At 36.6% G+C, this 25,280-nt stretch overlaps 1 protein-coding gene and 1 pseudogene across 1 annotated transcript in view; both read left to right on the top strand.

Annotated features, from left to right (window-relative positions):
• TNNI3K (TNNI3 interacting kinase) overlaps positions 1–25,280 on the top strand; it is a 314,577-nt gene that overhangs the window by 91,886 nt on the left and 197,411 nt on the right. Inside the window, exon 6 of the mRNA XM_028102541.2 lies at positions 23,676–23,774. Within this exon, the coding sequence (XP_027958342.1) occupies positions 23,676–23,774 (99 nt within the window). The remainder of the gene's footprint in view (positions 1–23,675; positions 23,775–25,280) is intronic.
• On the top strand, positions 19,605–19,730 carry LOC114208517 (U4 spliceosomal RNA; annotated as a pseudogene).

Below are 25,280 nucleotides of genomic sequence, written 5' to 3'. Positions count from 1 at the left end.
GACACTGGGTATTACATACCCACTTCTTCTTTATGAAAGTGGGAAACAGACTCATCCCAAATGAAAGAACAAGATCAAGTCATGGCCAGACATCTAAGTGAGACAGATAGAAGTAACATGACTGATGGAGAATTTAAAGCAACAAACCTAAGGATACTCACTGGGATTAAGAAAAGAATGGAGGACTTCAGGGAGACCCTTACCACAGAGATAAAAGAGTTAAAAAAAAAATCAGTCAGAAATGAAAAATATAATAACTGAGATGGGAAACAGGCTTGAAGCAATGAACACAAGGATGGAAGGAGCAGATCTCTCCATAGACATTGGCAAGCCAGAAGGGAGTGTCATGATCTATTCAATGTGCTGAATGGGAAGAAAACTCTGATCAGAAGTGGTAAGATTTCATTTTGATGGTTGAGTAATATTCTATTGTCTCTATATACCACATCTTCTTTGTCCATTCATCTGTCAATGGACATCTGGGCTCTTTCCATGGTTTGGCTATTATGGATGTTGCTGCTGTAGACAATGGGGTGCAGGTGCCCCTTCTGATCACTATGTTTGTATCCTTTGGGTCAATGCCTAGGGGTGCAGTTGCTGGCTCATAGGGTAGCTCAATATTTTACTTTTTGAGGAACCTCCATACTGTTCTCCAGACAAATGTGGAAATTAAGAAACAAAACAGAGATCATAGGGGAAGGGAGGGAAAAATAAAGTAAGACAAAAACAGGAAGATAAACTGCAAGAGACTCTTAACTACAGGAAACCAACTGAGGGTTGCTGGAGGGGAGAAGGGTGGGGATAATTGAGTGATGGGCATTAAGAAGGGTATTTGATGGAATGAGCACTGGGTGTTATATGCACCTTGATGAATCACTAAACTTTACCTCTGAAACTAATAACACACTATATGTTAATTAATTGTATTTAAATTAAAGAAAAAAAAAAGAATGGGAAAAAAACCTGCAGGCAAGAAGACTACCCAGGGAAGGCAACATTCAGAATCGAAGAGAGATCAAGAGTTTCCCAGACAAAAAAGCACTAAAGGAGTTTGTGACTACTAAACAAGATCTTATTAATTATTATTGTCAAATGGTGTTCTTGTGAGATGTCATTTCCCATTCTATTACTTTTTGGATGGTAATTATTACATAGAATGCCATCTTTTTTTGTTTTGTAGAATCCATTTATTTTTCTGTTACCTAATAAAATTTTTTCTCTATATACAAAAAAAGTAAAGAGAGGAAGAAGTAATAATAGTAGCAGTGATAGTAATAACAATTACCTTCAGTGCTGTGAACTAGTAGTTTACATATATTAACTCTGAATCCTTAAAATAACCCTCCAAAATATGTAAAATCATTATCTCTCATTCACAAATGAAAGGTTGAGACAGAGTTTTCCAGGCAGAGGAAATTGTATGTGTAAAAGCTTTCTGACTGTAGAAAATATGGCAAGGAGACAGTAAAAGAGTGTGTGTCTGGAACTAAGAGAGACCTAGGGGATATGGTGGGAAAAGAAGAAAAAGGTTAGGGGCCAGGTAACCAAGGGACTTATGTGTAGTGTGACAACATATTCCTGATGCCTCAGGAAAGTCCTGGTCTATGCCTGTTGGCTTGATGTAATTAAGTGTAATTAATTTTTATTCAGAATTTCCTTAGGTTGGATGATAAACTGAGTTAAGAAGATCTGTCTCCTAAGAGTAATGAGAAGCCATTAAGAAGTGGTAATGTGATCAGATTTACATTCTGAGAAAATAACTTTGGTTGAAAGGTTAAACATAAACTAAATGAGGGAGATGTATCAGTAGGCAATAATCTATAAGATTGCCTGATTGTGGGTGGTATTAGTAAAGATGGAGACAAGAACAGAGTTGCAAAATATTTAGAGTAAAATCAAATTATTTGGGTTACATATGAAGGGGGGTTTAGGAGAAGATGGTGTGAACAAAAACTTCTAGGTTTCTAGTGTCAGCAACTGAATAAAGGATTTCCAGTTCATTACGATGGAGAACAATGGAAGACTATAGTGTGTAGATGTAGGCAGAATGGAAAGTGAAAGTTTGAAGATCAGTAATTTTAAAATGTTCATTTCATGATAAATTATCAAATAAGGTCTCCAGCCTGTGAGTAGTATTCTACTATTTGGATCTGCCACAGTGTTTATCTATCCACTCACTGATGGACATTTACATTTTTTCCAGTTTTTAGTGATTATAAGGAAATCTGCAATGACATGTATGAACATATACTTTTATTTATCTTGGGCAAACATCTAAGAGTCAAATAGCTGGATCATCTGATAGGTTAATATATAACTTTTTAAGAAATTAAAAAACTGTTTCCAAAGCGTTTGACCTTTAACAAACTGTAGTAATATTTTACATTCTTATCAGCAGTGTATGAGAGTTCCACTTTCTCCATATCTTCACCGACACTTAGAATATTCAGTCCTTTTTATTTTAACCATTATAATACGTGTGCAGTGATATTTTACTGTGCTTTTAATTTACATTTCCCTAGTAGCAAGAGATTTAAGAATGTTTCCATATGCTTATTTGACATTTATTTTGGTGTAGTTTTCTTTCTTATATTGAGTTTCTTGCATCTATGGGTTTGCGGTTTTCATTAACTTTGGAAGATTTTCTGCCATTATTTCTTTAAATTTTTTTTCTGTCTCCCCTCCAATTACATACACATTAGGCTGTTTGGTGCTGTCAGTGATGTTCTTTTCATTTTTCTTATATTCTCTTTTCTCTCCGTATTTTGTACGGTTTCTATTGTGATATTTTCAAGTTTAGTAATCTTTTCCTCTGTAATATCTAATATGCTGCTAATGCTGCTAATCCCATCTAGTGCATTTTTATCTCACATGTTATAACTTTCATCTCTAAGAAATTTGATTTTGGTCATTTTTGTATCTTTCATGCCTCTACTTAGCTTCCTTATATGGAAGTTATATGGAATAGTTTCAAAAACTATTTTGTTCTTTTTTGAACATTGTAACATTTGTATCAATTTGGGGACAGTTTTGATTGATTATTGTCTCTTTTCATTTTAAGTCATATTTTCCTACCTCTTGACATTCCTGTTAATTTCTGATTGGATTCCAGATATTATGAATTTTATGCTGTTAGGTGGAAGATATTTTTGAATTTCTATATATAGTCATAAGACAACCTTTCCAATTATACTGGCATGCAGTTAACTTACTTGGAAATAATGTGGTCCCTTTAGGTCTAGCTTTTAAAATTGGTAGGACCAGAACAGTGCTCAGTGTGAGGCTAATAACCAACTTCAGAGAGAAGTCTCTCAGAGTATGTTACCCAGTGTCCCATGAATCATGAGGTTTTTAGTCTGGTTGGTAGGAATAAGCATTATCCCTGGACTTGCGTGAGCACTGAGAATTATTACCACTAATCTTTTTCTGTTGGTTATTTTTCCAGTTCAGTAGTTTCCTCACGTGCACACACTGATCAGTGCTCAGCTTAATCCTCTAGGAGGGCTCTCTGCAGATCTTTGTACCTCTCTTTGTGTAGCTCTCTTGTCTTAGGTACTCTGCCTTTGAACTCTAGCCACCTTGGTTTCTCCAGACTAGTCTCTGTTACTGTATATTGGATGCAAGAGGAAGTCTTGAAGTAGCTTTTTTAAAGTGCATATTTATAGTATCAGTAATTTGGGGAAGATTATCTGTAATGAATTCTTTTTATGAGCCTCAGTGTAACTCTAAAGTTACTAGGATATTTAATCACATGTCTTGATAATTAGTTCAATGAGTCTAGAGGTGTAAGGAGATTTCATGAAGCAAGTAAACTTTGATACAGATTTTAAAGAAATAGTAGAATTTGGCAAGCATATGTTCTGTGCTAGGTACTATTGGATGATCAAATATGTTTGAGAGATGAATGAATGAACTGACTGATCTTCTCTTTTCTGTTTAGCAAACTCCTACTTCAAGTCCCAAGTCTACATTTTTCCTCTATAACTTTCTCTATCTTCCCCCAACTGAGTTCATAACTTATACCTTCTTTCTATTGTTATGATACCCCATACTTTATCTCCATTAAATCCATAATTACCTTATATCATAATTACTTCATTTTGTTTCTTTCACTAACCTACATATTGCTTTTGAGCAATTAATTTATCTTTGACCCCCAGAACCCAGCAGAGTGCTTAGAATGCCTAGGTGTTTAAAAATATTTGTTGATGTGAACTGTTGCTCATCTTTTGAAATTCACAAGTATAATGAATCACAGACCTGTACCCCTGAAACAAATAATACATTATATGTTAATAAAAAATAATAATAATAAAATTCACAAGTAGACAGTAATGTAGAAGTCAGTTCTGACCTGGATGTTTTCAGTGATGAACTGAGAGGCACAATAGTATATTAGCTAACTATTGCTATGTAAAAAATTATCCCAAAACTTTGTGGCTTAAAACAACAAACTTTTATTATTTTGCAGTTTCTGCAGTTCAGGAATTTCAGGGCACCTTAGCTGGCTCCCCTGACTTAGGGTCTTTCACAAGGTATCAGGTGGGGCTCTAATTATCTCAAGGACCAAAAGGAAGAGAATCCACTTTCATGCTCACTCGCATAGATGTTGGCAAGTTTAGATCCTTTCTGGCTGTTAGCCAGAAGCATCGGTGCCTTGCCATGTGATCCTATGCATAAGAAAGCTCACAGTAAGACATCTGGCTTCCATCAGAGAGCGTGATGGAGAAATCTAGAATAGGCAAATAAGATAAAGTCACAGTCTTTTTGTAACCTTATCTTGGAAGTGACATTCCATAAGTTTTGTTATATTCTTTTCATGAGAAGTGAGTCATTAGGTCAATCCCACACTCAAGGGAACTATTTGACCTCATGTATAGCCAATACCACTTATATTTTCTCCAAGACAATAACAAATAAATATAGAAATGGATTCATAGACGGTTATGTATTCTGTATGAAAGATATGGATTCTGTTAGCCCAGGAAATCTGGCATGATGCCAAGCTCATGTTCTTCGGCCCAGTTTTCCCCTCAGAGCAGAGGATCCAACAAGTAGATGTGATGGCAATTTTATTCCCCAAGAACTAGTAGCTCTTTTTTGTGGAACAATGATTTCCAGTATGCATTCTCTGGATGTCTAAGGTTCTAGTGGTACCTCAGAGGTCATATAGGGAGAGAGGGAGGAGTGCTAGGGCCATGCCCCCTACCACCAGGTGCTACCCAACCCAATTCTATCATGTTACTTATGCTGAATTCTCAGTTCATAAATACCAGTTTGAAAAAATACTGTTTGAACTGTCTCAAAAACTGGGATCCTAGAGCAATGGTTTCTGGCCTATAGCAGTGTAGTATAGTGTAGTGGTTAGGCCTGCAGGCTCTGAACCCGCCTGCCTGGGTTTTTTGTATCCAGATGCTGCCATTAGCTAGCCATGTGATGGGATTTAGAAAAGTCTGGGCTTGAGTCCTATCCACAGTTGTTTCTTGGCCCTTTCTGTTTCTGAAGCCAAAACTACTTGGGCAGACTTGATACTCTGCTTCTTTTTATTTTCACTGTAGCCTTCTATTATTAGCCTCCCTATATTTATCTTAGTTTAACATAACCAGTGGAATGGTTAATGCATTTACCATCATTATGCCTCCTGTTTTTGTCCTCATAATAGGTCTTTGACTAGATGATGTGTGTTCTTCGTTTTAATAAACTCCTTCTCTAGAAAGAAAATTATCTATAATTGATTTCTATACCTGTCAATGCTTAGGGTTTCATAATCAGTTAAAACATTTTCACAGCTGTGGGTTTACCAATTTCATTGTGTCACTTATTCTAAGTTATTGCAGATGAACATTTTCAATTATATGGTTAAATAAAGAGCCTGTAGGTTGCAATTAATTACCCACATCTGCTGTTCTAATATGAATTAAGGTAGTATCTTACAGTTCATCTAACAGTGAGTTTTCTGGATTAATTAATGAGGAAGCTCACAAAGGGGAGCTCTAAATATTTCATATATTGTGCTTGTAATAGGACTAACCCTTGAGCCTGAGACTTAACTGTTGATGTTGTCCTCTTTGTTTTTAAACTCCAGCTGCTAGAAAGTAATCATTGATATAGTTTTTAAGAGGATTCTTATTACTTACTCTTCTCTAAGAGCCAAAATCTTTATGTGTTCCTTCTTATGTTCTATTAGTTGATTCCAACTTGCCTTCAAAGTGTAGTTTAGAAGTTGGTTTTTCAAGGGGCACCTCAGTGGTGCAGTTGTGTAAGCATCAGAACTCTTGGTTTCAGTTCAGGTCATGATCTCAGGATTGTGATCTCAAGGTCGGGATCTCAGGGTCATGACCTCAAGGTGCTGAGGTCAAGCCCCACCTCCAGCTTTGCACGGAGTCTGCTTAGAGTTTCTCTCTGCCTCTCCCTCTGCCTTTCCCCTCGACCCCACTCTCTATCTCTATCTCTCTCTCTCTCTCAAATAAATAAGTCTTTTAAAAAAAAAATAAGTTGATTTTTCAAGTGGAGGCAAATCACTTGTTTTCAAAATGCTTTGGCAGAGGAGCCAAAGATGGAGGAACAGGTGACTTGGGCTGGAGAACAAAAGTCATGAGAAAACCGGTTGTCAGGTGCTACTTGCCCCCCATGGTTCTGATGTCCAGGGTGTCTGCAGTGTGGGGAGGAATGTCAGTGAGAGGAAGCCTAACTGGTACTACAGTTTTCAAGTTTCTGCAGTCAGAATATAGTGACAAATGTTGGGCCTTTGGCAAGCTCTATAAGTAAATCTCATAAGAAAAAAAAGATTATGGCTTTTGAAATGCATAGAACATGATATATTCATAACATAGTAAATGTTGAAAGCTGTTTTCTCAGCCAGAGATTTTAAAATAAGGCCCTCACATAAAGAAATGTTGCAAAAAAAAAAAAAGTATATCTATAAAGAAGAAAATAGCACAGCAAGATGATGATTAGCTGGAAGGCTTAGAAAATGTTGTCCCTCTTTTCTTAAAACTATCTCTTCCACGGACTTCCTTAATAAGCATTCCTTTGTTATCTTTTTCTTTCTTAGATGACTTTTTTCTTTGCTGGCTCCCTTTCTTATCACTTTTTAGCAGTAAATATCCCATAAATGTCTCCTCTTACCTTACGGAAGTGATGTTATCTCCTGGCTTCAATTATTACTTTCATAAAATGATACACACCACTTGTATCTCCAGCCCTGACCTCGCTGCTTCTCATTACTCTTCTTCATTCATCAGCTTTTCTACTTATGTTCTCATCATTTCCTGAGAAGTGATACATTTTTATAATTGATGAATTCTTTTTTTATATGTATATAAGTTAATATATCCTTCAGCTCTATTTCTACAACTTAAGAATATGGAGCTTCCTTTTAATTTCTTTGATAATATTATCTTGTGGAATCATTTTCTAAGTAATTTTCAGACCAAATTTAATTTTAACCTGAGATAATAAGAGAAAGATCACATAAGAGAACCTCATTTCTGTGACAGCCTGAAGAAACTATTTTCCAATAAGTTTTTGTACTCAAATATTTAATTAGAGGTATGTCAGGTAAAAAAAAAAGCCATTACAAAAATATTCAGTGAATGTTATTAGTGAAAAACTCTGTGACTACATGATAGAGAGTTCTAACCTAACATTTGTGGTGCATGTCAAGAAGTGAGTGTATATATTTAAAAATAGAAAATTTTGCAGAAAATAGAGCATAAAGTCAAAAGAAGTGCTTATTAAATCTAAAGCAAAAGCTACTATCTGAAATGTTTTCTAAGTAATACAAGCTTCAATACAAATGGACAAGCAATTATTGGTTTCTTTAATTAGCATAGTTTGTGGTAGTTGTTTGAATTTGAGAATTATGTTCGCATCTTGGTTGAAGGATTGGCCTCAATCAAAACAGCTTGTGGTGCTGGGTGAGAACAAAGTGAACTGCCAAGGGGAATTGGAAGAAACTGGCTATTATAAGTGTTTAATCTGGGAGGAGAAACTGTAGGTAATGTTCCCACTTCCTAAATTCATGAAGTGGACAAAGTTTTATCTTCACGCTCATCTCCCTTAAGAGGTTTCCTCTTTTAAAGTCATCACTTATTCACAATTTCTCATCATCTCTCACTATGCCCTGTCCTCTTATATGCCAAGTCATATTACTCTACCATCTTCATTATGTCTGAGACCCCTTCTTCATTTCCAAGCCACTACTACTACCTCAGCTTATTTGATCCTTAGCTCTCTCTTTTTAACTTACTGTAGGCCCTTGCTGATTACCCTGCTTCCAGTCTTGCTCCCTCTTCAATCCATTTTATATACTATTACTAGAAGTGTCATTTTAAGATGCAAATCAGAACATACCTTACTACTACTTAAAATCTCTTGGTGAGTTCCTAAAAGGAAAAATTTTAAGAAAAATTCTAAACTTCCTTCCATAGTACATAAGATTCTTTAAGATCCCTAATAAAAACTCCTACTTAGAATAAATTTTACTTCATTTGTTTTTCAGTCAACTCTAAACAATTACATAGCCAGGAGCATTCTTTTTTTTTTTTTTTTCGATTTGGGAAAACCTCTCTTTTTTTAAATTAACATATAATGTATTATTGGTTTCAGTGGTACAGGTCAGTGATTCATCAGTCTTATATAAAACCAGTGCTCATCACATCACATGCCCTCCTTAATGTCCATCACCCAGTTACCCCTTCCTCCTACCCCCCTTCCCTCTGGCAACCCTCATCTTGTTTGTTTCCTATGTTTCCTATGATTAAGAGTCTCGTATGGTTTGTCTCTCTCTGGTTTCATCTTATTTTATTTTTTCCTCTCTTCCCCTATGATCCTCTGTTTTGTTTCTTAAATTTCACATATGAGTGAGATCATATAATTGCCTTTCTCTGATTGACGTATTTAACTTAACATACCCTGTAGTTCCATCCACGTCATTGCGAATAGCAAGATTTCATTTTTTTTTTGATGGCTGAGTAGTATTCCATTGTATATATATATACCACATCTTCTTTATCCATTCACCTGGGCTCTTTCCATCATTTGGCCATTGTGGACATTACTGTATAGCCAGGATCATTCTTACTGATATACTAGCTATATGAACATTTCTGAAAATCTTTGAAGAGTAACATCTATCAAGAGCTATATCTTCTGCACAACTGTATAAGATGGCAAGGAATTGCTAACTGGCCACAAAAAATAACACACATCAGAAGTAAAACAACATGGAATAGCATGGTCTTTGGACTTCCAAAGACCTGAATTTAAACTTTGGTGTTTTCCTCACAAGCTGTATAATTCTGAATTCCATTATTCTTATTTTTAAGGTGAAGCTGTTAATAAAATTCCATGAGATTGCTATAAGCATTACCTGAAACAGATATTCTCATTTAGCTCATAGATATCCTCAATGTACACATTCAAGAACTATTAGTTCCCTTTGCCTTCTAATGCTTCATTCACATTAATAAGAATTAAAGTATAAGTGACAGAGATCAATGTAGGGGACTCTATCTTCCCAGGGAAAAAGCAGCGGGAAATAGAGTAGAAATACGTAACAGGACGAACAGTTGCCAAAGGAGGTAGATCTTGTGTTAGAGGAAGTCTGGAAAAAGCACATGCAACTGGAGAGGTGTGTGTGTGTAGTAGTAGTAGTAGTAGTAGTAGTAGTAGTGGTAGTAGTAGTGGTAGTAGTGGTAGTAGTAGTAGTGGTAGTAGTGGTAGTAGTAGTGGTAGTAGTGGTAGTAGTAGTAGTGGTAGTAGTAGTAGTAGTAGTAGTGGTAGTAGTAGTGGTAGTAGTGGTAGTAGTAGTAGTGGTAGTAGTAGTAGTAGTAGTGGTAGTAGTAGTGGTAGTAGTGGTAGTAGTAGTAGTGGTAGTAGTAGTAGTAGTAGTGGTAGTAGTAGTAGTAGTAGTAGATGGAATCAACCAGAGACTGTACACTGCAAAAGAGCTAATAGCTGCCACTTATTGAATACTTACTGTTATATACCAAGTATTGTGCTAATTGTTTTGCATGTATTAACTTAATACAAAAGAATTAGAGCAGACAAAAGGAGAGCAAAAAGAAAAGCTAGGAAATACTTGTCAGTGGGAAAAAAGCAACACTTAAGAAACACTTAAGAGATGAACAGAGAGAGTCACCTCTATAGAGGAATAATAGTAAGTTGGCAGAGAGGTAGGGAGCAAACTCAAAGACTGCGATGTCAGTCAACCTAAGGGAGGATAGAAACTTAAGGAGCAGATAAATAGTAAAATAAACATTAAAATAAGGAAAAAAACTAAAAATTACCTGTTGGAATGGGCAATTAGGAGGTCTTTGATATCATTTTCCACCGAAATTTTATGAAGGTGGCGAGGTCTGAAGTCAGGTTGTAATGGGCTGAGGAATGAATAGGAGGTGAGGAAATGTGGACAAAAGGTAGACTACTTTTTTAAAAAGAATACTGCTATAAACATAGAGGTGCATGTATCCTTTTGCATTAGTGTTTTTGTATTTTTAAGGTAAATATCTGGTCGTGCAATTACTGGATCATAGGGTATTTCTGTTTTTAACTTTTTGAGGAAACTTCATACTGTTTTCCACAGTGGCTATACCGGTTTGCATTCCTACCAACAGTGCAAGACATGGATGGCGCTAGAGAGTATAATGCTAAACAAAATAATCAGTCAGAGAAAGACAAATACCATATGATTTCTCTCACATGTGGAATTTAAGAAACAAAACAAATGAGCAAAGGGAAAGAGAGAGACAGAGAAACCAAGAAACAGACTCTTGACTAAAGAGAACAAACTGATGGTTACCAGAGGGGAGGTAGGTGGGTGGATGGGTTAAATAGGTGATGGGGATCTAGGAGTGCACTTGTGATGAACACTGAGTAATGTATAGGATTGTGGAATCACTATACTGTACACCTGAAACCAATATAGCACTGTATGTTAACTGAGATTAAAATAAAAACTTAAAACATTTTAATTAAAAAACTAAAAATTAAAAATAAAAAAATCATTTTCCTCTAAAGTTTCACTACTACAGATTTTCCAATAAATGGAAATGGATATTATCCTAGTATAGTCTCATGGTTCTTCTTTCTGTAAATCTTAGAAATAAAGGTTAGATGAAGGTATACAGAAGAGAAAATTGTGGCTTTAAATAAACGATGAATCCTGAGGAAAACATTAGTATAAGCATACATTTGAGTAAGACAATAAAGAAGTCATAGAAATTGAGATATCACTTAAAGCAAAGAAAATCTTAATTTAAAAGTATAGGTATTTATTGAACATCTACCAGGTAGAAGACACTATATTTAATTTTGACAATTTCAACTGACATTGATTACCATTTTATTCCTTTCAGAATTTACTTTATTCTACTTCTCTCCCATGGGACATTTGGTTCCTCTTGATATGGCCTTTATTTTCTTCATTGCTATCAATGACTTTCATAATATGAAGAATACCGGGGGTGCGAAGTCAAATAAGTTAAAGTCATATTATAGGAAAGCATTCAGTAAGCAAGGACAGTAAGGGCCTTTGCTTTTAGAATCTCTGGAATTTTAAATGATAAGGTTTGACTATTTTAATTATGATTATGTTCAGTGAAAAATTATTTTTGTTGGAATTCCAAACTTCTTACACTTCACTGGCACAAGTTTAGTGCATGAAAAAAAAAGTTTACAATTTTGTATAATAGTGGTTTACCCACTATTGATGGAAAGATTAAGTTGTGAGGATAAATAGTATAAACATTCAGAGAAAGAAGTGATCAGTATGGTGAAGTATTTGTAGGAACTTCTCATGAAGAACATGAGCTTGACCTTGAGACTGGTTATTGGAAGGCAGAGAAAGAGAAGGGAGCCTTTCTAGGAAGAAAGAGCAGAATGTATAAATATATGTTTAAATACAACCAGAAAATTAAAGACACTCCACTTGGACCTTTTGATGAGTCAACTGGTAAATAAAAATATCCGTTAAGTGTAATATATATAGTAATTACTATTATCAATAAGGAACTCTGGTTCATTTTCTATGCTTATAAAACAACTACTTAATGGGAAAAACTTTTTGGTGCTTATCCTTCAGTCAGTAAAAGGTACCTAGTTACCAGACCATATTTGAACACCATTCCTTTCATCATAATAATAATACTGACATATATGTCAGGTATACTTATTAAACTAAGTTTAATACAGTTTATTTCCTTAAAGTTTTTTTTTAATTTTTTTATTGTTATGTTAGTCACCATATATAACATCACTATTTCTTGATAGAGTGTTCCATGATTGTTTGTGTATAACACCCAGTGTTCAACGCAAAATGTGCCCTCATTAATACCCATCACCAGGCTGACCCATCCCCTGACCCCCCTCCCCTCGAGAACCCTCAGTTTGTTTTTCAGAGTCCATCGTCTCTCATGGTTCCTCTTCCCCCCCCGACTTACTCCCCTTCATTCTTCCCCTCCTGCTATCTTCTTCTTTTATTTTCTTAACATTTATTGCATTATTTGTTTCAGAAGTACAGATCTGTGATTCAACAGTCTTGCACAATTCCCAGCGCTCACCATAGCACATACCCTCCCCAATGTCTATCACCCAGCCACCCCATCCCTCCCACCCCCACCACTCCAGCAACCCTCAGTTTGTTTCCTGAGATTAAGAATTCCTCATATCAGTGAGGTCATATGATACATGTCTTTCTCTGATTGACTTATTTCACTCAGCATAACACCCTCCAGTTCCATCCAAGTCGTTGCAAATGGTAAGATCTCATTCCTTTTGGTGGCTGCATAATATTCCATTGTGTATATGTACCACATCTTCTTTATGCATTCTTCTGTCAATGGACATCTTGGCTCTTTCCACAGTTTGGCTATTGTGGACATTCCTGCTATAAACATTGGGGTGCACATACCCCTTCAGATCCCTACATTTGTATCTTTGCTGTAAATACCAGGTAGTGCAATTGCTGGATCGTACGGTAGCTCTATTTTCAACTGTTTGAGGAACCTCCATACTGTTTTCCAGAGTGGTTGCATCAGCTTGCATTCCCACCAACAGTGTAGGAGGGTTCCCCTTTCTCCACATCCCCGCCAACATCTGTCATTTCCTGACTTTTAATTTTAGCCATTCTGACTGGTGTGAGGTGGTATCTCATTGAGGTTTTTTTGATTTGGATTTCCCTGATGCCAAGCGATGTTGAGCACTTTTTCAAGTGTCTGTTGGCCATTTGGATGTCTTCTTTGGAAAAATGTCTGTTCATGTCTTCAGCCCATTTCTTGATTGGATTATTTGTTCTTTGGGTGTTGAGTTTGATGAGTTCTTTATAGATTTTGGATCCTAGCCCTTTATCTGACATGTCATTTGCAAATATTTTCTCCCATTCTGTCGGTTGTCTTTTGGTTTTGTGGACTGTTTCTTTTGCTGTGCAAAAGCTTTTTATCTTGATGAGGTACCAATAGTTCATTTTTTCCCTTGCTTCCCTTGCCTTTGGCAATGTTTCTAGGAAGAAGTTGCTGTGGCTGAGGTCGAAGAGGTTGCTACCTGTGTTCTCCTTTAGGATTTTGATGGACTCCTGTCTCACGTTTAGGTCTTTCAACCATTTGGAGTCTATTTTTGTGTGTGGCGTAAGGAAGTGTTCCAGTTTCATTCTTCTGCATGTGGCTGTCCAATTTTCCCAACACCATTTGTTGAAGAGATTGTCTTTTTTCCATTGGACATTCTTTCCTGCTTTGTCAAAGATTAGTTGACCATAGAGTTGAGGGTCCATTTCTGGGCTCTCGATTCTGTTCCGTTGATCTATGTGTCTGTTTTTGCGCCAGTACCATACTGTCTTGATGATGACAGCTTTGTAATAGAGCTGGAAGTCCGGAATTGTGATGCCGCCAGCTTTGCTTTTCTTTTTCAAGATTCATCTGGCTATTCGGGGTCTCTTCTGGTTCCATACAAATTTTAGGATTATTTGTTTCCATTTCTTTGAAAAAAGTGGATGGTATTGTGATGGGGATTGCATTGAATGTGTAGATTGCTCTAGGTTGCATTGACATCTTCACAATGTTTGTTTTCCAATCCATGAGCATGGAAAATTTTTCCATTTCTTTGTGTCTTCTTCAATTTCTTTCACGAGTATTTTATAGTTTTCTGAGTACAGATCTTTTGCTTCTTTGGTTAAATTTATTCCTAGGTATCTTATGGTTTTGGGTGAAATTGAAAATGGGATCGACTCCTGGTTTTGTCTCTCTTCTGTCTTGTTGTTGGTGTATAGGAATGCCACCGATTTCTGTGCATTGATTTTATATCCTGCCACTTTACTGAATTCCTGAATGAGTTCTAGCAGTTTTGGGGTGGAGTCTTTTGGGTTTTCCACATACAGTATCATATCATCTGCAAAGAGTGAGAGTTTGACTTCCTCTTTGCCAATTTGGATGCCTTTGATTTCTTTTTGTTGTCTGATTGCTGTAGCTAGGACTTCTAATAGTATGTTGAATAGCAGTGGTGATAGTGGACATCCCTGCCGCGTTCCTGACCTTAGGGGGAAAGCTCTCAGCTTTTCCCCATTGAGAATGATATTCGCTGTAGGTTTTTCGTAGATGGCTTTTATGATATTGAGGTATGTACCCTCTATCCCTATACTCTGAAGAGTTTTGATCAAGAAAGGATGCTGTACTTTGTCAAATGCTTTTTCTGCATCTATTGAGAAGATCATGTGATTCTTGTTCTTTCTTTTGTTAATGTATTGTATCACGTTGATTGATTTGTGGATGTTGAACCAACCTTGCAGGCAAGGGATAAATCCCACTTGGTCATGGTGAATAATCCTTCTAATGTACTGTTGTATCCTATTGGCTAGTGTTTTGGTGAGAACTTTTGCATCCATGTTCATCAAGGATTTGGTCTGTAATTCTCCTTTTTGTTGGGGTCTTTGTCTGGTTTTGGGATCAAGGTAATGGGGGCCTCATAAAATGAGTTTGGAAGTTTTCCTTCCATTTCTATTTTTTGGAACAGTTTCAGGAAAATAGGTATTAATTCTTCATTAAATGTCTGATTGAATTCCCCTGGGAAGCCATCTGGCCATGGGCTTTTGTTTGTTGGGAGATTTTTGATGACTGCTTCAATTTCCTTAGTGGTTATAGGTCTGTTCAGGTTTTCTATTTCTTCCTGGTTCAAATTTGATAGTTGATACATCTCTAGGAATGCACCCATTTCTTCCAGGTTATCTAATTTGCTGGCATAGAGTTGCTCATAATATGTTCTTATAATTGTTTGTATTTCTTTGGTGTTGGTTGTGATCTCTCCTCTTTCATTCATGATTTTGTTGATTTGGGTCATTTCTCTTTTCTTTTTAATAAGTCTGGCCAAGGGTTTATCAATCTTGTAAATTCTTTCAAAGAACCAGCTCCTAGTTTCGTTGATCTGTTCTACTGTTCTTTTGGTTTCTAGTTCATTGATTTCTGCTCTGATCTTTATTATTTCTCTTCTCCTACTGGGTTTAGGCTTTATTTGCTGTTCTTTCTCCAGCTCCTTTAGGTGTAGGGTTAGGTTGTGTGTTTGAGACCTTTCTTGTTTCTTGAGAAAGGCTTGTATTGCTATATACTTTCCTCTCAGGACTGCCTTTGCTGTATCCCAAAGATTTTGAACAGTTGTGTTTTCATTTTCATTGGTTTCCATGAATTTTTTTAATTCTTCTTTCATTTTCTGGTTGATCCATTCATTCTTTATAGGATGCTCTTTAGCCTCCATGTATTTGAGTTCTTTCTGACTTTCCTCTTGTGATTGAGTTCTAGTTTCAAAGCATTGTGGTCTGAAAATATGCAGGGAATAATCCCAATCTCTTGGTACCGGTTGAGACCTGATTTGTGACCTAGGATGTGATCAATTCTGGAGAATGTTCCATGGGCACTAGAGAAGAATGTGTATTCCGTTGCTTTGGGATGGAATGTTCTGAATATGTCTGTGAAGTCCACTTGGTCCAGTGTGTCATGTAAAGTCTTTATTTCCTTGTTGATCTTTTGCTTAGATGATTTGTCCATTTCAGTCAGGGGGTGTTAAAGTCCCCCACTATTATTGTATTGTTGTCAATGTGTTTCTTTGCTTTTGTTATTAATTGCCTTATATAATTGGCTGCTCCCATGTTACGAGCATAGATATTTATAATCGTTAGATCTTCTTGTTCTATAGACACTTTAAGTACGATATAGTGTCCTTCTTCATCTCTTATTACAGTCTTTGTTTTAAAATCTAAGTTGTCTGATATAAGGATTACCACCCCAGCTTTCTTTTGGTGTCCATTAGCATCGTAAATGGTTTTCCACCCCCTCACTTTCAATGTGTGGGTGTCTTTGGGTCTAAAATGAGTCTCTTGCAGACAGCATATGATGGGTCTTGTTTTTTAATCCAATCTGATAGCCTGTGTCTTTTGATTGGGGCATTTAGCCCATTTACATTCAGGGTAACTATTGAAATATATGAATTTAATGCCATTGTATTGCCTGTAAGGTGACTGTTACTGTATATTGTCTGTGTTCCTTTCTTATCTATGCTGCTTTTAGGCTCTCTCTTTGCTTAGAGGACCCCTTTCAATATTTCTTGGAGGGCTGGTTTCGTGTTTGCAAATTCCTTTAGTTTTTGTTTGTCCTGGAAGCTTTTTATCTCTCCTTCTATTTTCAATGAGAGCCCAGCTGGATATAGTATTCTTGGCTGCATATTTTTCTCATTTAGTGCTCTGAAGATATCATGCCAGTCCTTTCTGGCCTGCCAGGTCTCTGTGGATAGGTCTGTTGCCAATTTAATGTTTCTACCATTGTAGGTTACATATCTCTTCTCCGGAGCTGCTTTCAGGATATTCTCTTTGTCTCTGAGACTCGTAAGTTTTACTATTAGATGTCGAGGTGTTGACCTATTTTTATTGATTTTGAGGGGGTTCTCTGTGCCTCCTGGATTTTGATGCCTGTTTCCTTCCCCACATTAGGGAAGTTCTCTGCTATAATTTGCTCCAATATACCTTCTGCCCCTCTCTCTCTTTCTTCTTCTTCTGGGACCCCAATTATTCTAATGTTGTTTTGTCTTATCGTATCGCTTATCTCTCGAATTCTGCCCTCGTGATCCAGTAGTTGTTTATCTCTCTTTTTCTCAGCCTCTTTATTTTCCATCATTTGGTCTTCTATATCGCTGATTCTGTCTTCTGCCTCATTTATCCTAGCAGTTAGTGCCCCCATTTTTGATTGCACCTCATTAATAGCCTTTTTGATTTCGACTTGGTTAGATTTTAGTTCTTTATTTCTCCAGAAAGTGTTTCTCTAATAACTTCCACACTTTTTTCAAGCAGAGCTAGTATCTTTAAAGTCATGATTCTGAGCTCTAGGTCCGACATAGTACTAATGTCCGTATTGAGTAGGTCCCTGGCTGAGGGTACTACCTCTTGTTCTTTTTGCTGAGGTGATTTTTTTTTGTCTTGTCATTTTGTCCAGAGGAGAATAGATGAATGAGAGAACAAAATGCTAACAGGTTAACAACATCTCCAGCAAATATACTCTATACAAATCAGAAAAGACCTGAAACCAGGGGAAAAGAAAGAGAAAGAAAAAAGAAAGAGAAAAAAAAAGAAAGAAAGAGATAAAAACAAAAACAGAACAAAACAAAAAAAATATGATCAAACGTGATCAGGCTAGTGCATAGATCAGTGCCACACACTAGATTTTTGGGCTTATTTTGGTCTGTTAGAAGAAAGTGCCTCCTAAAATTTTAAAAGGAAGAAAGACTTATATATGTACAAAATAAGGGTTGATACAATAAAGGGATGGCTAATGACTGTAAAGATGAAAATTATAAAAGATTTTATAAAAGGAATTGATAAGTTGTTTGAAAAAAGAAGATTTAAAAAAAAAGAAAAGAAAAAAAAGAGAGAGAATGTGATCAGGCAGGAGACTAGAACAAAGCCGTTTACTAGTGATTTAGGGTATATTTTGATCCATTAGAAGAAACTGTATCTCAGAATTTTAAAGAGAGGACAACTTATATTTATATGCCAATAATAAGGGTAACTACAATGAAGGGATAAAGTATGACTCTAAAAATGAAAAATAAAAAATATTTTTTTTAAAAAGGGATTGATAAGATGTTGGTTGAAAAAGGGAAAAAGAAAAATTCAAAAAAAAACAGCTAAAAAATATTAACTTTGAAAAACTAATGAATTATGGTAAAAAAGCCATGAATTCTATGTGCAGTATTCCCCTAGCGCTGGAGTTCTCCTGTTCTCCTTGATCGGTAAACTTGGTCTTGGCTTGCTGGCTGTTCGTGCTGATCTTCTGGGGGAGGGGCCTGTTGCCATGGTTCCCAAATGTCTTTGCTGGAGGTGGAATTGCCCCGCCCTTGTTTGTCCCGGCTAAGCAAGCTGCTCGGGTTTGCTCTCGGGAGCTTTTGTTCCCTGCCAGCTTTCCGTACAGCTTTGGAGGACTAGAGTGAAAATGGTGGCCTCCCAATCTCTGCCCGGAGGAGCCGAGAACTCGGGGCCCCACTCCTCAGTGCACCCCCAGAGAAAAGCAGTCAGTCACTCCCATGTCCGCCGTCTCTGGCCGCACTCTGTGCTCACCTGGGCTGTGACCGAGTGTTTCTATCTCTGGCCCCCAACCCCGTGTGGAGTCTCCAAACCCAGCAGATCCCTGCGGTGCGCTTCCGCGCCGCTCCTCCCCGGGGAGGAAGGGGAGTCTCCCTAGCTCTGCCGCTTGTTGGGTCCCTGCTGGAGGAGCAGTGGCCCGACTGGGCCGCGGATCACAGTTTATGGCAACCCCGAGCTGAGAGCCCGCACCTCGGCTCCGTCTCTGCAGCCGGCTTCCCTGTTCCGATACCTGGGAGCTCTGACGCATTCAGGCACCCCCGGTCTTTCTGTGACCCCGAGGGTCCTGAGACCACACTGTCCCGCGAGGGTTCCACCCTCAGCTTGGCCACTGGAGCAACGTCTCTCAGCGGAGCCGACTTCTAAAAGTTCCGATTTTGTGCTCCGTGGCTCTTTCCCTTGCCGGAAGCGGCCGACGGAGGCCCCCTCCCCTGCCATCTATCCTCCCGAATATCGCCTCGGATTCACTTCTCCGCACGTCCTACCTTCCAGTAAGTGGTCGCTTTTCTGTTCAGAGAGTTGTTGCTATTCTTCTCTTTGATCTCCTGTTGAGTTCGTAGGTGTTCAAAATGGTTTGATCCCTATTCAGCTGAATTCCTGAGACCAGACGAAATCCAGGTCTCCCACTCCTCCACCATCTTGCTCCACCCCTCTATTTCCTTAAAGAGTTTAAAGATTATAAATATATCCTTTCTGTGATAACCTTTTTTCTACTTTTCAATTTCACTAGTAGTTTTGTTAATATTTTCAAGGGAAAAAGATCAAAACTATGTATTTTATCAAAAAATCTTAAGACAACAGATTTTATGTCCTGCAAAAATCCTAATGAGATAATGTGTACATGTAAAACTCTAATTTCAGTTCCCGGCATGGAGCAGGCACTGAGGTTTGCTAAAGGTTAATTTAATATATGCAACCGATGGATTGTTGAACACTACGTCTGAAACTAATGATGTACTATTTGTGGGCTAATTGAATTTAAAAAATAAAAGATAGCTTTGCACAGTGGCAGTATCGTAGCCAATGAGGTTTATCCGAGGCACGATTATTGCTAATTGAAAAAAAAAGATAAATAAAAATAAAATAAGTTATCAATAAATGTTTGTTGAATTGAATTATTTAAAATTTCTATCACATAATTGGGTCCTAACTGTCAATGCTTAAATTCACTTGTAACTGATGGTGTGTTTGTATATAATTTTTGCTAGAAACACAGTCCAATTCAACAATTACTTAGATGCCTACCATATACTTTGCAAAGTGGCAAATAATTCAGGCTGTGACTTTATGCGGCTTCATGTAGTAGAAAGAATGTGAAATTGCTTTACCAACTTTTTCAGGTTCTGGGGAAGGGAAACATGGATAAAATAATAGATATATGTCCCACCTAAATGTTAATACAAGTATATTTGTCTTAGCGACATGATAGTCTTATTTGTACATCACAATACATTATATTCCCATAGATTGCTAAGAGATACCCTCTCCATGGTGACTCCAAAAGTAATAAAAATCAATAAATGCATTCTACTCATATAAATAACATATGACATTATTCAGATAATTCCAATGTACATTGCTCTCAATGGTTAAATACTTCATTGAATTTTAAAACGAACTAAATAAAGCCTACCGTTCAATAATGACTCTGTGTGGTTTCATTAAGACTTACATTTTGACAGTTTCTCAGAAGGCCAACAGTTCATAATTAATGAATGTTCAGCCAAAAGATTGACCTTCTGAATGACTGGGTAAGTGCAAATTTAGGAAAAAAGTTTGCTTTGGACCATTTATTGAAGCCTAAGAGCCATTATCTTTTAGGATCAAAGTAAGTTCTGGAACCATGCCTAAGAAATTGGCTCTATATGTTAACATTTGAGAGTCCCTATTACAATAAAAATACATGCTGTCTACTTTACTCTATGCTATATTTAAAATAAGAGAAATTCTAAAAAGCTTCATTTACTTGATCATTTGTGACCTTCTATAAAGGTTCCTAAGATTGAAATCCCAGGCATGTGAAGTCTAAGATACCAAGCACTGTATAAATGGCTCTGATATTCATTTCCAAGGTGAATCTACAGAGCTTCTACTGAAAGTTTCCTCTTACCTGAGTTTGAGTCAGTTAGTTCATTTACTTAAAGATTAGTGTTAATGAGATCAAGGACACACAAGGGGCCTAATGGAAAACATTTGAAGTCAAAGGGAACTAGATTTGAGTTCCAGTTCTGCCTTTACTACCTGTAGGAACTTGAACAATTTCTCTAGCCTCCTTGAGGCTCAGTTTCTTCACTTTTAAAATGGAAGAGTAGCACCTATCTTTCTGTGTTTTGGGGTGAAACAGGACATTCCAGTTACCATTTATGCACTTAGTACAGGGTCTGACACATAATATGCCCTCAATAAATGTTAATTGTGTTAATCGTGTTTTTAATTTTTTGTTAGAAAAACAACTCACTATACACATTATGTATTCTATGGATCATTAGTTAGCAATACCAAAATATCAGCAAGAGTATTGTTCTGAGAGTGTACAGAAGCCTATACAACTGTTTATATATATATATGTATATATATATATATACTCATATATATACACACCTGTTTATATATATTATATATATTTATTTATTTTAGAGAGAGAGAGCACGTGCATGAGCACATGGCAGGGGGCAGGGGCAGAGGGAGAAAGAGAGAATCTCAAGCAGACTCCCTGCTGAGTGCGGAGCCAGACCTAAGGGCTTGATTTCACAACCCTGAGATCATGACCTGACCCCAAATCAAGAGCCAGACGTTTAACCGACTGAGCCACTGAGGTGCCCCAACACCTGTTTGTATTTTTGAAACCACCAGAAATTTCAGATGTCCTAACAAGAATTCCTTATCTTTTTTAATCATAGATTCTACTCCTGAAATTAATATTGTACTATATGTTAACTAACTTGAATTTAAAGAAAATCTTGGAGAAAAAAATTTAAAAAATTAGAAACAAAAAATTTTTTAAAAATACTAAGTGTATCTTTGACAGAAAGAACATATCCAGCTGCTTTCGATCAATCTAATGAAAATTCACAATCCTTTGATCTTGTAAATGACCTTCTTGGATAGCTAGAAAATGTAAATGAGCAAAGGAGTAGCTATGCCCAAACTTATTGAAAAGCCTGTAACATTAAACTCAGTCATTCTGTTATCTATAACATATTGTCACTGATTGTATTTTACCTTCTGATTTTTGTTCAATATTAATCATCAAACCCATCAAAAACATAACTTTGATTATTTTTTCCTGTTTTATGTATATGGAGTTTCTTTGGTAAGAATTTCAAATATCTTGGAACTATAGATGTTGCTTTGTTAGTAGAAGTTTTTTCTCAAAACCATCAAAACTCAGCTTTATTGTGGCTCCAATATCAAAAGTGTGTCTAGCTTTAAATCACAGCTTTATTCATAAGCTCTAAAATGTCCCCTATTTTATGGCTCCTCCTGGGTAGTGTAACTATTTATTTAGAACAGTGATTTCATTAGAAAGACAAGAATAAAAATATGAATGAAGTCACTTGTCCAAAATACTAAAATTTGGTATTTCTTATTAATTTTTGTTTCAAAATGGAAGATATTTTCCTGGTAATATGAATCATGGTAAAAATTGTGAAACAGAAAAATTTGAAGTTCCCTTGTAATCTCACCTTTTTAGCTATTTACTATTAATGTTTTGGTATATTTCCTTCCATCCTTTAAAATTATTTTATATATGTACATATGTATATATATTCATAACCATACATAATATATATAAGAATGCATGTGCTTATTTAACTTAAAGGTATTTCATGGACCCCTTTCCAATTTAATAAAAAAGTGATAACATTTTTGGAGCATAAGTCCTTTGAGCTTTTAGATTCCATCTTCCTGTTTTCTTTTCTAAGTCTAACAAACTTTTGAAAAATCTTCCCAAATGTATATTATTTGAGCACATGAATAACAGACAATGCATTAAAATCCACAATAAAAATGAAAAATGAGCACATCTGAAGGAAATGATTCCAATCAGTTTTCCAGAGAAGAGACTTAGAAATAGGTCTTTGGGAGGAGAAGAAATTTGAAGGGTTAGCAGATTTGTTACAATCTGTAATTTTCCATGAAGACAGTTGGCCAACAGCTCCTTATGTTTTTCAATTGCTCATTCATACATTCATTCATTCACTCATCCATTCATTCATTCAACAAATGCTTATAGAATGATTACTATTTGCATGGCAACAGGCCAGGGCAGGATTATAAAGATGAACCTGATGTACTTGCCCTTAAAGGATTTGCTCTTTAGTACAGATGAAAAGGCATGCATATAATTTTTTAAATGTTCTATATGGCATGAAAGAAAGTTATATGAAATTTATAAAGAAGGAAGACAATTGGGGTGCCTGGGTGGCTCAGTTGGTTAAGCGACTGCCTTCAGCTCAGGTCATGATCCTGGAGTCCCGGGATCGAGTCCCACATCGGGCTCCTTGCTCAGCGGGGAGTCTGCTTCTCCCTCTGACCCTCTTCCCTCTCATGCTCTCTATCTCTCATTCTCTCTCTCTCAAATAAATAAATAAAATCTTTAAAAAAAAAAAAGAAGGAAGACAATTTCAGCAAGTCAGTTGATAGTGAAGGTAGGAAAATCAAAGAAATCTTGGAGGAGAAGGTATTTAGCTTGGGTTTAAATATCTGTAGATTGGGCAAGAGATAATTCCTGGCTGAGGAGATGATGTGAACAAAGACTCAAAGGAGCAGGAAATGGGATACAGTTTTACTACATAATTGAGTTTATGAAAGAGAGTAATGGGAGATTCATTTAAAAAGAATACTGTCAGATTGAGAAGACATTTGAAACCCATGCTAAGGGGTTTGGTCTTCATTTTTGAGACAAAAACAAGCCATCAGAGGTTTCAGAGAAGGGAGTTGGAAGAAAACTGTTTCAGGATAGTGATTTCTGAAGAAGCATTGTGCATGGTGGTTGTAAAATGTATTTTGATAGGCAGATGCCCCAAATCAAGGTCTTAACTGAGCTCTCTTTCTTGTCCAGGCTGCTGATGTCCTGCTGCAACATGGAGCTAATGTCAATGTTCAAGATGCAGTTTTTTTCACTCCATTGCACATTGCAGCATACTATGGACATGAACAGGTAAGTCTGACAGGAGTATTTCCAAAGGCTGGGGGACCTTTCCAGGCTTTTGTTGAACTATCTGTCCTAGCCTCAAAGAAAGAATATTTAAGATATCTTTTGAATTATTTTTGCCATATTCTCATCAGCTCCACCCTTGAGGAGCCTGTAGATCCATAGAAATCCTGCATCTGTCAAGTTACTCATTTTTACTGACTGTCTTAGTACCCAAGGGAGACAGCAGAGTAAGTACACAATCCCAGGAATCAGTCAGTCTGAATCTGAAAAATTCCTAGCTTTGTGACCATATGTAGGTTATATCACCTCCCTGATCTTCAGTTTCTTCATCTGCAAAATAGAGAAAATATTGATAATACCTACCTCATAGGGTTGTTGATATGATGAGATATTAAAGTGTTTGGCAAGTGCTCAATTACTATGATGATGCTAGTGACAGTAACAATAAAACAAATCATGAACACTGTCCCAGCAGGTAAAAAAAAAAAAAAAGTGTCTTTCAGAAACTGGGTTTCTTCTTTTCTACTGTCTTTGGATGTGGTAGACTGCAAGTATGTTCATGTTTTCATTTTTGGAACCTGTGTATATCCTAAAAGGGACTTTGCAGATGTGATCAAGTTGAGGATCTTGAGTTGGAGAGATTATCCTGGAATTACCTGGGTGGACCTGATGTAATCACAAGGGTCCTTACAATAGGGAGCAGGAAACAGATGTGATAGTAGAAGCAAGAAGTTTAAGTCATACAAGAAGGGGTCACAAGCTAAAGAATGCAGGCAATCTATAGAAGCTGAAAAAGTGAGGAAATGAAAGCCTCCAAAGGGAATGCAATCTGCCAACACCTTGATTTTAGTTTTCTAACCTCCAGAACTTTAAGAAAATAATCTGTGCTGTTTTAATCCAATAATTCTGTGGCAATTTGCAACAGTGGGTAACTAATACATGGAATAACCTAGATAATTTTTTTAAAAATCACCATATGTGCTTTAAATATAATTTGATTTAAATACATAATTATATAACAGGTAATTATTTATAAAATTTGATATTCTGTAATAAAGTAATAATATATATAAGATGTTTTAATGTTTACAGTGTGCCTTCATTCAATGAATAGTTTTATTTGACCTTCATGAAAACCTGATGAACTTTTTTTTTTTTTTTAACCTGATGAACTTAATAAGAATTACCATGTAAGTGATCTCATACTCTGGAACAAACATTTTATGTGGATTTTTTTTTTTTTGTAATTTTTCCACAATCCTAAAATTAGTTGTTATTTGCATCTTCTTGTCAATGATATACATCTCAATGATATATATGAGCTCACTTAGGTCAGGTACCATGCCAGAGTCACACAGCTGGTTAGAGCTGAAATATGTATTCAGGCCTGTCTGATCCCAAAGCCCAAAGTTATTCTGTTGTACCTAGGAGCCACTTCTTCTATCAGTGAAACAAATCAGAAAGTCCAGGAAATTTGCTTAAATGGTGGGCTGGTTATTCAAGCCCAGG

Source organism: Eumetopias jubatus, unplaced genomic scaffold (assembly GCF_037043125.1).
Source record: "Eumetopias jubatus isolate StellerSeaLion01/CBP00866 unplaced genomic scaffold, mEumJub1_p1.0 scaffold_4, whole genome shotgun sequence".
In the NCBI taxonomy this organism is placed as follows: Eukaryota; Metazoa; Chordata; class Mammalia; order Carnivora; family Otariidae; genus Eumetopias; species Eumetopias jubatus.
This window is presented reverse-complemented; position numbering and strand designations above follow the sequence as displayed.